Source organism: Delphinapterus leucas, chromosome 20 (assembly GCF_059928025.1).
Source record: "Delphinapterus leucas isolate spDelLeu-1000000601 "Yukka" chromosome 20, BTC_Dleu_Yukka2, whole genome shotgun sequence".
NCBI lineage: Eukaryota > Metazoa > Chordata > Mammalia > Artiodactyla > Monodontidae > Delphinapterus > Delphinapterus leucas.
In genome coordinates, this window is record NC_143148.1 from 47,626,254 (window position 1) to 47,644,132 (window position 17,879).

General features: G+C 40.6%; 1 protein-coding gene across 3 annotated transcripts in view; it reads right to left on the reverse strand.

Annotated features, from left to right (window-relative positions):
- The window catches only part of SF3B3 (splicing factor 3b subunit 3), a 51,513-nt gene that overhangs the window by 13,846 nt on the left and 19,788 nt on the right, over nt 1-17,879 (reverse strand). For all 3 annotated transcript variants that reach the window (XM_022583228.2, XM_089902422.1, XM_022583229.2), the window contains exons 10-17: nt 16,906-17,001; nt 13,648-13,720; nt 8,224-8,375; nt 7,763-7,918; nt 6,599-6,754; nt 5,955-6,098; nt 2,499-2,621; nt 1,609-1,763 (exon numbers count right to left, since the gene is read on the reverse strand). In XM_022583228.2, coding sequence (XP_022438936.1) covers nt 1,609-1,763; nt 2,499-2,621; nt 5,955-6,098; nt 6,599-6,754; nt 7,763-7,918; nt 8,224-8,375; nt 13,648-13,720; nt 16,906-17,001 — 1,055 coding nt within the window. The remainder of the gene's footprint in view (nt 1-1,608; nt 1,764-2,498; nt 2,622-5,954; nt 6,099-6,598; nt 6,755-7,762; nt 7,919-8,223; nt 8,376-13,647; nt 13,721-16,905; nt 17,002-17,879) is intronic.

Here is a 17,879-nt window from a genome sequence, read left to right on the forward strand (position 1 = left end):
CCAACGCAGCCATAAATAAATAAATACCAAAAATAAAGAAAGAAAGTGAAAAGACAGTCCGCAGGAGAAAATATCTGCAAATCATATTATCTGATAAGGCAGTTGTATCTAAAACATAAAAAGAACTCTTACAAATTCAACGATAAAAAGACAACCCAATTAAAAAATGGGCAAAGGATCTGAATAGACATTACTCCAAAGAAGAACAAAGAGCCAATATAAGCACATGAAATGATGCTCAACATCATTAACCATCAAAGAAATGCACATCTAAACCACAATGAGATATCACTTCACACTCTCTAGGATGGCTAGAATCAAAAAGTCATATAATAACAAGTGCTGGTAAAGATGTGCAGAAATTGGAATCCTCAAACCTCATTGGTGGAAACGTAAAATAGTCTAGCCACTTTGGAGAGCAGCCTGGCAGCTCCTCAAAAAGTTGAACAGTTACCAACAATTCCACTCTTGCAGGTACATACCCAAGGAAAATGAAAATATACACCCACATAAAAACTTGTACATGAGTGTTCACAGCAGCGTTATTCATAATAACCAAAAGTGAAAGTGAATGGTTCTGACAGTAAGTACTATGGACAGTGGTGTTTAAACTATGTTCCCAAGAATTCTTCTTATATGTTTCACACAGCAGCCTTCCCTGATATTGTTCTGGGGGAAAAATGTTCTGCTGCTACAAAAAAAGTTTGAAAACCTGTGGAATTGTCAAAATTAATAAGGAATCAAGGAGATAGAGAGCACACGTCGATAAAACAATTAGAGGATACATGGATGAGGCTAGGCCTTGCAAGGCAGAGATGTGTGTGGGAAGCATTCCAAGGACAGCTGCAGAGATAAAAAACCAGGAAGGAATATATAGAGGTATGCAGGGAGAGTAATTCTGCTGGAGCATAAGGTATACAAAGGTGCTGACGCTTAGAAAGAGAGCGACAATGACTGAAAACTTTGAAAAGTTTTTGCAAACAAATCTGGCAGTTCACTTGATTAAGTACCAAGTGACTCATATATCAAGAGGTCAGAGTTCCATTGTAAACAGCCAACAGTTATAACCAGGACATGTATGACCAACAGTTATAACCAGGACATGTATGACACTAGTGGCATTAAAGGGTTAAAAAAGAAAACAAACACAACCAACCGCCAAAACTCGAGACAGTCAAACTGAATAGGTCATTTTCCATCTTGCAATACAGACAGTGTTCACTCCAATGTGATCAGTGTAAATAATCTGTCAACCTGCAAAAGGCCTAAATAATTTATATTGGTTAATATTTAAGATATAACACTGCAAATGCAAGACAGAGTGAGAAAAGATTATCAGTGAGCCAACAACGCCTGCTCTAAAACCAATCCAATGGCATGGCCCTTGAAAACAAGAATCTTAAATCTCAGAGACTGAACTACACTGCTGAGTATAAAAACTTGGCACTGAAGGTCTAAACAGAAGCTAAAACTCCCAAACACCAAGACTTGGCTACTAGGTACTTAAATCCTGAGCCAAATGAAGGTTTCAATTACAACACTAGTGCCATGGCAAAAAGTCAGCTCTCTGCAGCCTCTTGCGGGGCTTCAACTGTGGGGCTCTCTCACCTCAGGGTATTGGTGGAGATGGCCACAATGCCCTCAGGGCACTGTTCAGAGGCGAAGCCAGATGCAAATTCCAGGGTCTCGTAAGACAGGGGGGTGAGATGGAAACGAGATTGGTAAGAATAGCTCAACCATGAGCGGCTTGACATGGCCAACACCTGAGGAAAGAAAAACATCTCCAATAAGCTTGGGAAAAGCCCAAACATGGTATGCTAACCAAATCATCCTATCCCCAAATTTCAGTGTGCAGAATATCCCAAGGAATTTTAGAAACCTAAAGGGCTACCTTAAGAAAAACAGGCCTAGAGAAGAGGCAGTATGGCTTACTATTTGCTAAAAGCATTGGCTATTAGCCAGATGAGCTACTAATCACTCAATCTCTGAGCCCCAGTTTCCACATGAGTAAATTGGGAATACTATCACAAGGCTGGATAGTTGCAAGTATTAAATGCACTAACAAGTAAAGAACTGGCAGAGCACCCGGCAACACTGATATTCTTAGCTACAAAGGACACAATGTTTCCCAGCCTCTTTCACATTACACAGTAAGCCATGACACTGATACCAGGTTGCTCCTGGGTAGTGGTATCCTACATCGGAGGTTTCCAGCTAACTGTCAGTGTACTCCATTTGCTCAGCCTCAGGATTGAAGGGATCAATATTCTAACTCACCTATAACCAAATCATGGCACAGTGCCATGGAAATCCAGTTAAGAAGCTCTAGATTAAGGGACCCAAGACTTCCCACATGAAGGAAACTAATCAAGATAAAGCTAATGTCAACTAACTACAACACTGGTGAATTAATGACAGCAAAATTTATACCAAGGGGATTTTTCTCAGCTGATGCCACTAACATCCAAAAACACTATCTCGCCCCTTTCATTACTTACTGCCTCCTGGCCTTGCATCCGGACACGAAAGAGTTTCACAGGACGGGACCCCAGGTACCTAGTGCGGGTGTCAGACAGATCCCCAGTGACAGGGTCCAGGACTGTTCTCAGCAACACACCATTCTAATAAAAAGGAGAGGAGTGGTTAAAGCCTATACATAATGGAAGCTTCTTTAGCTACTTTAATTTCAGAGCAAATGGAAGGAAATGACTAGGTGGTTTAAATATATAGTAATCAGCCTGCCATTCATTCACTGTCTCCTAAATCACTCTCACTCAAATAGCTATTGAGTATTCACTAAGTGAAAAGCACAGTTACTTTTCACTGTGTATCCTTAAAAATATTTTTACCAAGTATGTTAAACTCTTCTTCATAATTTTAAGTTTTAAGATATATGCACAGTTTAATATCCACGCCTATTGTGGTCTCTAAATACCATTTCCCTTAAAAAGAATAAAAATCCTAAGAGAAATGGCTTCTTCAGGTCTGAAGCAAGAATGTTCCAAATGTGTGTGGGGCACTTTGTTGTGCCAGGAAGAAGCCTCCAAAGATAGTGGGGTCATGTTAAAAGGACAAAGGAGCCTACTTGAAAGGGGAACTCCCACTCATCTAAAATGTGGCAATTTAGCATCCAAAACAACTACAATAGTTTGATGCACAAATATTATAAAATCTGCAAGTTCATAACGTTATTTAAAAAACAAAACAAAACAAACACTTCATCAGTCTTCATTGGAGTATGCTACGGCACCAACTCCTTACTCTGAAAATAAGTGAGCAAAGGGGAAAAAAATGAAATATTTATCCTTTCCCTATATGAACTGTACTTCAGGGTAAGCAAAGATATAAAGCAAATTTTGTCTCTAGAGAAAAGTTCCAGCTAATTAAAGAATGAAATAGAAAACCATCACTTCCCAACCCCTAATGAATCTAAGCAATGTGTATCACTGGCTGTTATTAAGTAAAAGATGGACAGGGAGCTTTAAAACAGGTCATTCAAAATAGATACTAACATTCTAACATCATTAAATTAAGTGGGACAACCAGACTTCATATGCCACCTGATATAATAGGAAAACAAATGGCACCTATAAAAATATTCTTGTCCCTCACCAAAAACAAATCTAATCAACCTCTTGGTCTGTGCCATCTAATACTATAGCCATCAAGCCACATGTGGTTAGTTAGAATTAGAAGTGTGCTATTAGGACTTCCCTGGTGGCGCAGTGGTTAAGAATCCACCTGCCAATGCAGGGGACACGGGTTTGTAGCCCTGGTCCAGGAAGATCCCACATGCCATGGAGCAACTAAGCCCGTGCGCCACAACTACTGAGCCTGCACTCTAGAGCCTGCGAGCCACAACTACTGAAAGCCTGTGAGCCTAGAGGCCGTGCTCCGCAACAAGAGAAGCCACTGCAACGAGAAGCCTGCGCACCGCAATTAAGAGTAGAGAAAATAATAAAGATGTTTAAAAAAAAAAAAAAAAAAAAGAGTAGAGAAAATAGAGAAAGCCTGCGAGCAGCAACGAAGACCCAATGCAGCCCAAAATAATTTTTTTTTAAAAAGTGCTGTTAAGTGCAAAGTACCAAATAGCAGATTTCAGAGACCTAATTCTCCCCATACCCAAAAAAATAAAAGGGAGAAAACATAAAATATCTTAATTCTCTACTGACTACAAATTGAAATGGTATTTTGGATATACTAGGTTAAATAAAACATTAAAATTTAACTCCATCTGTTCCTTTTTTGTGGCTACTGAAAAACTTAAAATTAGACCTGTGGCTTGCATTATATTTTTAATGGATAGCATGGTCTAATCTACCCACCAGTTTGCAGGAAATACAAAGGATAAAGGAACATTAAACACACAAGGAATGACTGTCAAATCCAGAAGGTGGGAAATTCCACAAGAAAAGTGATCTGGTTTCTTTAAAAAAATTTTTTTTAACAGGTTGGGACAGTTATTAAAAGAAACATAAAAAGATAAATCAAGCAGATGAAAACTGTGGACAGCTTTATGTAGATCCCGAGTAGAACCAAATGTAAAAACATTTTTGGGATAAGAAAAAAAAAGGAGAAAACTAGAATACAGGGCTATCAGATGACATTAGGGAATTGTTAGGGCTTCCCTGGTGGTGCAGTGGTTTGAGAATCCGCCTGCCAATGAAGCGGACACGGGTTCGAGCCCTGGTTCGGGAAGATCCCACATGCCGCGGAGCAACTAAGCCCGCGTGCCACAACTACTGAGCCTGCACCCTAGAGCCCTCGAGCCACAACTACAGAAGCCCGTGTGCCTAGAGGCCGTGGTCCGCAACAAGAGAAGCCACTGCAATGAGAAGCCCGCGCACTGCAACGGAGAGTGGCCCCGCTCACCACAACTAGAGAAAAAGCCCGCGCGCAGCAACAAAGACCCAACGCAACCAGCCATAAACAAACAAAGGAATTGTTAAATTTTGTTGAGCATGATCATATTAAGGCCTCAACACACACACACCCCTCGGCACAGCTACATTCTCAAGTACTTAAAGATGAAACTATATACCATATTGGATCTGCATTAAAATACTCCAGGAAAAAGAAAAGAAGGGGAAAAGACAAAGTGCTGATAACTGGTAATAGGTACATGGAGGTGCATTACATTAGTCTAACTCCTGGGCATGTTTGAGAAATTCTAAATTAGGAAGTGAAATTAAAAAGCAAAAAGTACCTGGCCTAGATGAAAACAAAAAGTATCAATATATGGTCAAAACCCCTGACAATATCTGATCCTTAGGTTCCTGCCTTTTGGGCCATGAAGAGCTCAGGTGCTTTGGCAACAGGGAACATCTAGGGGCCCTCTATTGCTAATGGAGCCCATTATGAACTGTGAGACCCTCCGTATCCAGGGGTTCTGAATTCACGGATTCAACCAACCATAGATCAAAAATATTTGAGGGGAAAAAAAAAAAATTCCAGAAAATTCCAAAAACCGAAACTTGAATTTGCAGCAGCTATTTATATAGCATTTACCTTGTATTAGGTAATTAAGTAATCTAGAGATGATTTAAAGTATATGAGAATATGCAATTACTATGCCATTTCATATAAGAGACTTGAGTATCCTCAGACTTTGGTATCCAAGGGAGATCCTGGAACCAATCCCCCAAGGATACCAAAGGACAATCGTATTAGTTTCAAAAGGTGCATACTGTGAGTACAGGCAACTCTTAAGAACCCCATCTAGTTCTGCCACAGAACAGCGATTGCCAAGCATTTTTATCAAAAACTCTTCATAAAAATACTTTTTTTCTAGGCCTGATTTGTTCTAATTAGAGGTGAAATAAGTGGAACACAGAGCAGCATTGCTCACTTCTCATAAGGTGGGTAACTGAAACCATAGGCACAGTATTGAACAAAGGAGTCATGAAAGTAAAAGAAGCCCTGACACCAACAATGTGAGCTTCTAGATCTCTTACCTGTAGCCCAATATTCAGGTATAAGAAGCCAATAGAGCCCCTCTCACCCAGCTCATCCTGCTTCTCAGTCCCACCCATTTCCACAATACACAAGGACTCAGGCTGGGCTGGGAGAGCCTGCATGCTCAAAGGTTGCAAACAGTCCTAAGGGGGAAAGAGAAAAGAATAAAACATCGGAAGTGACCAATTTTGGAAAAAACCTACCCAGAGAAATCTAATTCTAGAAGTGAAGAACAACTCTTTCTCATGGACAGTGAAAACCTGAAAAAGGAGTTCTATTTAGACTGAACCTTAAAACAATCTCTGGAGAGGATTGTGCTTTCCTTTTTTTTTTTGCAAAAGTGGATAACGGTAAAAGTAAATATGCAAAGGGCACCTCTTTAAAGTCATCCAAGGCCCTTGTCTGTAAACACAGTCTTGGATTTTTTTTTTTGTTTCTGTTTAAACTAAAAAAGGGAATCAAGCCATAAGCCAAAGAAGCAGGCACTGTAGAAGACTCCTGAGGTGTGCTGCTACAATAATCAGGAGAAGCAGCAGGTGGAGATTTCAGGGTCCAGCCCAGCTGATCTCAGAGGGGGACATCAAAAATGGGTCAGGTGCTCGGTTCCAAGTGGAAGATCCTTAAAGTTGACAGCGACACTCACTGAGGGATCCAGGGAGATGATTCTGACAGTATTGTCCACCAGCCCCACAGCCAGGAAGCGAGACCGCTGCTCTCCAGGGGGGACGTTGGCCAGACTCATGCACACCACATCTGCTGACATCTCTTTCCGCTCTGTGTATTCATTCAGCTGTCCTGACTACAGGAATGAAGACAGAGAGAGGTCACAAACCACTCCAACTTGCCCCCAAACCCTGGGCCTGGAGAACAAAGGGAGCCTGTTAAGTTCCTTTTTGCTTCCTCGCACTCTTCTTACTATAATCAATGACCAAGAATATCTCTACCTAAGGTTCCAAGACTAAACTCTACAGGCTAATGGAAAGCAAAATTACTGACAAGAGAATCAAGAGACCCTTGACAAGTATAATGCACCACAAATTTTCTAAGCCAACCTAGCTCTCAGGAAATGAAATTACATAAAATTGTTTATTTGTTCATGAAAGTACTCTGGGTGAAAGAGAATTCAAATATGGCATATAAAGACAAAACCCCTCAATCATAGGTACAGTTGGACTATACAAGTTGGCCACATCCAGAGACTTCTTAAGAACATAATTAAACACACCTAACATCCTTCCATATATAAAAGTAAAATAAATTTCTGAAATTGATTCAGATTGCAGAAACTAAACATATGGCAAGTAATCTGGTGGAAAACTAGAGTGTGAAGGGCAGAAAAATTGTTTCATTGCTAAGATGGCATTTCGTAACTCCAATTAGAATTAAAGACATGAAAACATATCCACCTCCAACCCCCTTGTAAAGGGCTTTAGGACACTTTCCCTTCTCATTTCCCTTTCATTTTTAAAATTTTATTTATGTTTTAATAGATTTTTATTGGAGTATAATTGCTTCACAATACTGTGTTAGTTTTTTGTGTGCACAACAAAGCAAATTAGCCATATGCATACACATGTCCCCATATCCCCTCCCTCCCACCCTCCCTTTCCCACCCCCTAGGTCATCACAAAGCACCAAGCCTATCTCCCTGTGCTACGCTGCTGCTTCCCACCAGCCAACTATTCTACATTTGGTAGTGTTCATTTCCCTTTCTTATGAATATGTAATCTAGAGACCTGGACTGCAACTCCCATCTTCACCTCTGAACCCTACATTAAGTCCCACAGTGAATGGTAAAATAACATACGGGATCCATTTCAAAATAGACCAGTTCTCCTCCTGTCAGGGCGATCACCACTTGTCGTTGGTTCACTGCACATTTCACAATTGTTTTCTTTCCAGGAGTCTTCCACTCATTGACTCTCTTGTCTGCTCGTATGTGCCGAATGCCATCAGGATACACCTTGAGGCAGTAACAGAAAGAAACCCAACTTTAGCAATTTGACTCATCACTCAAGCATGACCCTCACACGTATCAGATCTGTCAGATCTAGAGGCACTGTATTTGAAGCACCAGTTGGGTCAATGACAAAAAAGAGTTAAGAGGTCCCAGGCAAGGTTAACTTCAAAAAAGTTCATGTTTTGCAGCATCCATTTCAAAGAAGTTCAAAGCTCCTTAAATGTGAACCCAGCAATCTACACCATAATGAGGTCAAAGAAAGGACAAAGTAAGGTGAGCAGGTTAAGTAGCTCTCTGAGAATCCTCACCTGCACTAAGGCATCATCTCCTAACAAGGAGCAGGACAAGGTTGGGGTAGTGCCCAGAAACCCAGAGTCAGTCACTTCTTCTACAGTCTCTCCAATGGACAACACAAGTGTGGCATTCACGAAAGACACAATGATGTAAGCATCAAACTCATCTGAAACGGAAAGAGAAGAAAGAAGTGGGTTAGCTAAGAACTCATTAGTTACAAAGCCAAATGAGACACACTAAGCATTCTCTTCAGAAACTTTCCAAGGCACTTCTTCTATGTGTAGTCATCACACACAGTCATGTGGCAAACAGCACAGGATGATCCAAAAGATAATTAAAGGTCATAACAGCCTTCAGATATACTTTGCTTCCTTAAATGGCTAAACAGTACATAAAGTAGACATGCCCACATCTAATACCTTTGAAAATTAATATTTTCTTGAGACATTTGCTAGAAAAATGCAAGAGAACAAAGCAAGAGGAAATTTTGTATACAATATTTATATGTACTGAAGCTAGAGTTTCAGATGCCAATCACAATCCATTCTTAAGAGATAACTCCCTATAACCAAGGAAGGTCCCCATCTTCTTCCAAAAGTATCTTATGTGAGAACACAAGACCTAATGAATAAAATAGTGATTACTTAAGCCTCCATGAGACTAAGACATTCTAGGGTTGGAAACTGAGAATCCTAGGATGTCCCGAAAGGAATGATGTAAGAACACTGGATAACCAGGAAGGGGGTGGGTGGTGGTGGTAGTTTATATTGTCAGCCCTTGAACTCTCTAGTTTTTCACATTTAAAAATATAACCATTCGATGGTCATGAGCAATCCTATTAGAACTTGCTTTTCATTTAATAAAATGCACTTGGATAAACAAACACCAACAAGTTTTTCAAGGAGGTCAGAGGTATACAGGCAACCCCAGAAGTTTCTCACACAGATCCCACAGTTAAAAGCTGTCTACTTCCTACACGTTCCACCCTACAACATAAAACAACTTCTGTATGTATCTCCCACATCCAGCACAATGTTTGGCATAAAGCTTGATAAATGCTGAATAAATGTATGTTCATTTTTTTTGAGATGAATTGAGATTTTCCTACTTTACATTTAATTTTCTATATCAAGTCCCCTCTTCTTGTCCCCTTCACACAGAAATCAGGCAAACAAGGGATAGAATGACAAGCAGACACTCTGCTTAGAGTGGCTGCCTCACTCTTAGCAGAAGCAGCTGAAGGATCCTGCTTGCCTGAGTCCCGGTCAGAGCTCAACACCATAGGCCTGATCCACCCCACTCACATCAAGGACACAGTATGGATTGAGTGCTCCAAGGGTCATTCAGCTGAACTAAGATTACTCAATGAGTTCAGCAGAATCAGTGCTCTTTACAGAAAAAGGGGCCAGATGAAACTGTATTATTGGTATAACCTATAGTAGCATTCTGACCTATTAGCAGGACATAAAATCAATTTTGTGGACTGCAATCAGCATTTTAAAATACAAATATATAGAAATAAATATAATTTATGAGGATGCCTCATAGTAAGGGTAAGTACTATTCTGCAAAACTGTTGCTTCAGTTAATAATACGTGTGCACTGAATGAGTGGCTGAAAGGCAAGGATCAAAGATCTTTCCCAATGGGTATAATCTAATGGCTACACCAGGAATCCAGAGCAAGGGTTCCATCATAAGGTATAACACTGAACAAGCAGATAATTGGTTTTAGATTACTTTACTATAACTGTCAGCATGTATCGCATGCCTGGGGACACCTTATAAAATGGCTTTGTAAGAAGACCGCACTGTTCGCCATCATAAAACATGGAGTGTGGACGTGGTTGTCTCTGAAATGGATGCCTTAATAGCGCACAACAAAACCATCTTCACTCTCCACACAACACCAAGCTTGGAAGCTTTGCTCCAGCTCTCAGTTTTTGAACTGGAAATTTCTGGTATGTAAAAGTAACAGGAATTGCTTAATTTTAACATTATATAAATATCGTGTCCTTTCCCATGTTCTCAACACTGAAACCTTGTATCTTAAAAGCTGTGCCAGAGCAAATTAAAGCCCAACAAAAATGGCTCAAACTGGTCAGGATTTCAGCCTCTTTCTTCAGTCAAGGGAAAAGGTGGGCTTCCAGAAAAGAAACCACACATTTATAACTTACATGCAGAGAATGAGGGGAGTGAGGGAAAAAGGACTGCCTGGGCCCCTTATCCTTCCTCTGACCCAAGGCCCCAGACTGCTCAGGTATGAAAATAAAGAGATGCTGGGTGGACTTAAATAGGGTCTTATGTTTGCTGGGCAGTTCAACAAGGAGTAAAGCAATGACTGACATCTGAAAGCTCCTTTACATCACGGATTTCCTCAAAATATCCACTACCCTGTAAATACTAAGCACACTGTAACTTCTACCCTTTCCATTCTACGGCCAGGAGGACCAGAAACAGATAAGCTGCTCTTGTGTCCTAAGCAGGTTATAGGTTAAAAGGTGGACTTCAGAACAAAATCAAGCTTCAGTCAAGATAAATGACTATGAACTATGAAATCTATGTTGCCTTCTTCCAGAGGTTTCAAATTTCATATAAATGACCATTAGTTCAAACCTCAGTGAAGAATCTATTAGGATATGAGAACGCATCTTTGTCTCAGTTAAAAAGGACTTCTATCTGTCTGAGCAATACGGAAGCAGCCCACAGAAGAGGGAATGCTTTCTTCTTCTTTCCCCTGCCTTAGTATCTCAGGCTCAAAAAACAGCTCACTACTCCAAAGGGAAAAGTGAGCGACCATCCAGATGATTTAGGCCTCCAATGTCTCACTCTCACTCTATACTCAGACTACTCAGTGCTTGTCTTGCCTCAGCACAGTCTTGATTATACTCAAAAGAGAAAAAGGGGGGCTTTCTCCAGGACCTAATCTTTCAGTCAGTACATGTGGAACATTACAAAAACATCGAGAGAGAGTATGAAGTTAAGATTTTCTAGCCACAGCCTCTTTTAGCTTAATGAGAGGCAAATTAATCAAATGTTCCATATTCTGTAGGAGAAAGTGATTCCTGCCTCAGACTATTTAACATACAGGCAGATGGGTGTGCACCACTAACACTGCACATGGAGAGCCAACTGCAAGTTACCCTCTGAAAGATGCTACCAGGGCAGCCTCAATATTTTGTGCAGGTCCCTCTCCCTGGGTAATCTCTAAGACCCCATAGTAGACCCTAGCAATAGGTACAAGGTACACACCTGTGGTGATCAGCACCTTCACCAGCCACCTGTGGAAGAGAAAAAAAGGCTTGGTATTGGTAGTGTGCATCACCAAGTACCAGCCAAGGTTAGTAGTTGCCTGGAAGACTGCAGCATGTGTGGACATGTGGAATAGTAACTTAGGGTATCTGGAAAGAGAATGAACAGAGAGAACTTGACCGGTTTTGTGGGTGATCACCCAAATTATAGTTTCTAAAGAGTAAAATTTATCAGGATGTAATCATTTCCTAGATTTTGGTATCTAGAGGACAAAACTTTTCAGGTACAAGTTCCATCATGCAACATACCACAGATCACAAACTTATCTAACTTACCCCAAAAGCCTTTCCTGATTCTCAAACACATGCCTGTTCCCTCTTCTCTAACCCCTCCTGGCAACATGCTTGTGCCTTTCATCACATCTGAACACACAACAGTTTTCTGTTTTGGTTTTGGTTTTTATTGCGGTACGCGGGCCTCTCACTGTTGTGGCCTCTCCCGTTGCAGAGCACAGGCTCCGGACGTGCAGGCCCAGCGGCCATGGCTCACGGGCCCAGCCGCTCCACGGCATGTGGGATCCTCCTGGACCGGGGCACGAACCCATGTACCCTGCATCGGCAGGCGAACTCTCAACCACTGTGCCATCAGGGAAGCCCACAACAGTTTTTTATACTTACCTTCTTTTTTAGATGGCACATGCCCTGAGAGTAGAGTCCTATCTTAATTACAAGGTAGCAGGATGAGAATACTGAACTTATCCTAGAAAACCAGCATGACCCAAACTCACTATAGGGTTAGTCAAATGAACACTGGATTGAGATTCGGGAGACACTGCTTTCAGTCTCTATTACCTAGGTGCCCTATCTTGGGATAGTCAACGCCTGTGATTTTCGGCCTTCTTCATAAAAATGAGGGGTTAACTTTCCTACAAATCTAAATTGATTTTACAGTAAAGTTTAATAAGTGAAAACAAAAACAAACAAAAAAAGAGGAGCAAACTAGGTTTTATCTCAAAGGCTCTTTCTAATTCAGACAGTCTGGGAAATGTTTTCAAGAGCCTAAATATCAACCAGCCAATCTGCCACCAAGCTAAAGGTGAACATCAACAGTGACCAGTTTCTTTATGAAGACATTACACAAAATGGGGAAATCTTTCAAAACCAATCATCCAATAATTACCTTTTCAGCTAAAATGAACCTACTAATTTCCTATTCACTTTTTTTTCTTTCTACTCAACTCAGATTGGATTCCAATGCTTACATGAGACAAAATCCACTAAAATGTGTACTCTATGAAAAGAAACGAGATTTCCCTCCTCCACATTTCCCAGCTCCCTTAAATTTGTTCCATACAACCAAAACATCTAAATAGCAGGAAGATTTCCAGCTGTTTTCTTTAGAAAGCTTTGTATATTGGCCAGTCCCACATTCCTGAGGGAACAAGAGGAAAATGAGGTCTAGGAATAGAAATGACCTACGATCCCAAAGAATCAAAGGGAAAATGAGAATTGAGTTTCATCTCTAAGGGAATGAAATTCAGTTGTCACAAGACTTTCCTGCTATTGCACTAAAATGAATTTTCGCATAACTTTCAATTTTTTAGGATGAGGTGACCATTTTTATTCTGGAGCTCAGACTTCCTCTTTCCTCCATCCCTTCTTTTCTACTCACTCTAAAATTCTGATTCCATTCAATCAACCTCTGCTTTCCTTAAACACAACTACTATACCTATTGAGCATTAACAAGCTTTACCAATCTCTTAATACCCAGAATAATACCTTTAATTTCACTGTGATTTCAGCACAGTAAGAGAGAAAACATCGTTGAAGAAAAAAGAAGCAAAAAGTTTCCCTTACACAATACTCCTCACACAAATGGAAAGAGTATCTTAAAGATGAATACAGTCAAAGAACACAACATACGACAGCTCTATCTATGATACTCAAGTGTATATGTACTGAATATTAACAGCCACCCTATGCTCCCTTTACCCATGTGTACAAAAAGTAGTAAGTGAAGGCACCCTGATTGGGAGAGCCTCAAAAACATGGTGTTGAGTCAGAAGAAGTTTCTAGTATATGGTGCTAGATGATGTGATATAGAAGCATTATAAATGCAGTCTCTTAAGCCTTCTATTGTCAGTGGCACCCAGACCCTCATTTTGACTGTTGGGAAAGGGTTGCTTACCTTCAATGTGCCGACGCACTGTCCAGACAGCATTGGGGTTACCGGGTAGCTCTGAGACAGCCATTTCTGATACCTGACAGGGAGAGGAGACAAACCACAGATCCAGTGAGCATGAAACTCAGCCCCTTGCTTACAACTTACACTAGACAGTACAGTCCCAACATAGCAGTGCTCACACTGCATACTTGATTAAAACACTGGAGCCATCTAGTCAAAAAGAATGTAAGAACCAAAACGCTAGAGGCACTGGCAATTCCCATAATAGACTTCAGCAAGAAGTGATGGAACATCTAGGACAGTTGTTGCAGCCAAGACCAAACACTTCCTTTGGGTATAACATGCCTGCATCCTCCTCAAAGTGAGCACGTGGGAATGAAACAGTCCATCTAAGTTAGCATCCCATTTCTTTCTTTTTTGAAAATGTATTTATTTAATTGATTTTATTGTATTCGTTTTATTTTTGGCTGCGTTGGGTCTTCGTTGCTGCGCGCGGGCTTTTTCTAGTTGTGGCGAGCAGGGGCTACTCTTCGTTGTGGTGCTTGGGCTTCTCACTGCGGTGGCTTCTCTTGTTGCGGAGCACAGGCTCTAGGCATGGGGGCTTCAGTAGCTGTGGCATGTGGGCTCAGTAGCTGTGGCTCGCGGGCTCTGGTGCGCAGGCTCAGTAGTTGTGGCACACGGGCTTAGTTGTTCTGCGGCATGTGGGATCTTCCCAGACCAGGGCTCAAACCCGTGTCCCCTGCATTGGCAGGCGGATTCTTAACCACTGCACCACCAGGGAAGCCCCCCATTTCTTTTCTTTGTTCCCTCAAGGCCAAATTCCATCTCCCTTCACAGAACAATTCAAATGCCACATTCTTTAGGAAAAATCTTCCCTTATTCTCTTGGCTGGCAGTCATCTCTTCCTCATAAGTTCTCACAGGAATCACAATCACCACCTCTTAGGACACTTACCTAAAAAGTGATCTGAGGAATTGTTTTGTCCTTCCTACTAGGTTCTTATGCTCCTTAAGGTCAGAGTCAAGAATCCTCTGAATGTCCTATAGGCTCTCAAATGAGAGTAAATGCAATACATAAGATGAACTCAAAATGATCTAGAGGAGAAAGCTAGGTGTGGGTTATATATTAACTGTCTGTAATATCCTTGCAATTTTTCTGTAAATCTAAAACCATTCAAAAATAAAAATTTTATTAAGTGTTTTTTAAATGACCTAGAAATAAAAAATTAGGCAGCCTATTATACTGTACAGTGGAACTACATCTTATAGGAAGAATGCTAGTATATATATGAAAGACATTACCCTTTTGTTGGTTTACTGACGTGATAATAGTAGGAATACCTGATCGTGGTACAGGAGAATCTTGGAAAACTTCACCATCAATAAAACGTAAATGTCAGGTATACCACACTCTATACACCAAATGTAATATCTGACAGTGACCGTGTTCAACTGAGACCATAATCTAGCTAGACAACAAGGTTCAACAAATAGATATACAGGAAAAAAGAAACGTCCAACAATTTAAAAATAGTTTTATATAACATAATTTTTTTTAATATAATTGGAAAAAATTAGGAGGAAGCAGATGACTCACAAACAATGATTCTTAATTGGGTCCTTTAACTCTTACACAGTACACAAAATTTTCTGTTAACGCATATATGTATTTTTTGTGTTGAGCGCTTGCTTTAATCAGATGCTCGATAGGATCCAATTAGCAGTAAGTAACTAATCAAGAACTACTGGTCTAGGGCTTCCCTGATGGCGCAGTGGTTGAGCGTCTGCCTGCCGATGCAGGAGGCGCGGGTTTGTGCCCCGGTCCGGGAAGATCTCACATGCCGCGGAGTGGCTGGGCCCGTGGGCCATGGCCGCTGGGTCTGCGCGTCCAGAGCCTGTACTCCGCAACGGGAGAGGCCACAGCAGTGAGAGGCCCGCGTACCGCAAAAAAAAAAAAAAAAAAAAAAGAACTACTGGTCTAAATTGGGTTCAAGTCATCGAAAATTTCGTGACCTGATGAATATTTTGGCAGTCAAAATTTTTTGAATTCTCTGAAACTACAATATTAATAGCTAACATTTATTGAACAGTTACTATATGCCAGAACTTGAGCTAAGTGCTTCATACACATTCTCATTTAATTCACACAACAATCCTTTAAGGCGGGTCCTATAAGGCTTAGTAATAACTATTAAGTAGTAGAGCCAGAATTCAAAACCAAGGTCATTTTCCCTGTGTTCCAATAAAAATTTCCAAAAACAGGCAGTGGGACTCTAAGAGCCTGGAGCCTGCTCAACCACAACCTCTAAGAGCAAAGTGTCAGAAAAAGCTTTATTTTACTCCTAACAAAATCAAGTCCAGTGTACTTGCTAAAAGCCATCAACACTAGAACCATGATGAGAAGAGGGTGTGGGATTTGAGAAGGTAATTTTGAGTATTCATATCACCTAAAAAGTCCAACAATAAAGGATTCATTGCGGGAGGTGGGAGGGTGGAGGGATGAATTGGGAGATTGGGATTGACCTATATACACTAATATGTATAAAACAGATACACAATAAGAACCTGCTGTATAAAAAATAAATTATATTAAAAAAATAAAGGATTAATTAAATAAATTCTAATCCACCCACTGTGGAAATATATTGCAAAAACATTAAAAATGACATGACAGGGCTTCCCTGTCATGTCCCGCATGCCGGGGAGCGGCTGGGCCCGTGAGCCATGGCCGCTGGGCCTGTGCGTCCAGAGCCTGTGCTCTGCAACGGGAGAGGCCACAACAGGGAGAGGCCCGCGTACAACAACAACAAAAAATAAATACAACTAAAAATAATGACATGACATAAGAGCACACAGTAATCAGGAATGTAATAAGATACAAAAATATATACACAATACTAACATAGTTAAAAATATAAGTATCTAAAAGCTACGAAAAAAGACCAACACTAAAAGGAAACGGAGTAAAATGTGCCATGCAGATTTCCTAACCTCCACGTAATGGCGACTGAACCTGGAACTAACAGACGTGTTTCTCCCCTTTGATTCCTATTTGCCAAATTTTTAAAATGTGCCTGCTGTGCTAACATGTTAAAGGATAAGAAATTTAAACTGTAAACTTTATGGAAATGGGGAGAAAGAAAACATTTTTCTTTCATAGAAACATTAAATACATCTTTGATCTCATCAGAATAAAGCCTTAGGCTGCTTTGTCAATGCTTTCCTCCAAACCCTGTATATGATCTAGAAATTCCAATCTTACCTCAAGTCCATGCCTTAAGACCCTCAGAGATGACCTCGGTCCCCTACCACAGGCCACATATAGCTGTGGAGTGTCTTCATTGGCCAGGTCAGCTATCTGCACAGAGAAAGGGGAAAAAAATGTCTACTTCTGCTACTTTTCCGTACCCAACCCTGATTGTTCTCAGGGCGACAAACCACTTTTTAGTTTATTAGACTTAAATATTGCTACTGGTCCTGGGAGCACGGAGTGGAAAAGACCCAATGTTCCAAAAAGCAAACAGTTTGAAGCAGCAAGTTTTACCAAACAAAAAAGCTTGTTCTTTTTTTTTTTTCTTGCCATGCTGCGTGGCATGTGGGATCTTAGTTCCTCGACCAGGGATCAAACCTGTGCCCCTTGTAGTGGAAGCGTGGAGTCTTAACCACTGGACCACCAGGGAAGTCCCACGTGTATCAGTTCTTGAGTTAACAAAATATTTTTTACAATCAGTGAAATTGTTATATAACCTCAAACTGAAATCTCAGCATTTCCTTCCAACCAAAAATATAGACAATGAATTAATTATCTTTATCTGTGACTTTGTCACCAATATTAAAGTTTACAGACACCTCCAAATATCATTTCCCTTATCACTATTTCAAAATTACATTTACTAGATCCGCTGTTAGAAAGCACACGACCACAGCTGCCCTATCTACTACAGACGTTCCTATGATGTATCTGACCAATTATGGGGTAACTCTGCACCTGGCTGTTTGCCACCAAACGGGGAAGCCATGTGTTCTTTTACTAGTCACCCCAGATATCGAGCTGCTTTCCAGTACAAATATTTGTTGATCAACATGTGGAAAGAAGTTATTTGTATTGTAGTTTTGTCAAACTGTACAATTCAAATGAAAATTCTTGACTGTAAGGCAGTGCAGCCTACTGTAACATGGATGAGCATGTGGGTTGTGAGTGTATATAACCTTCACACTGCCTTCTTTAAAAAATTA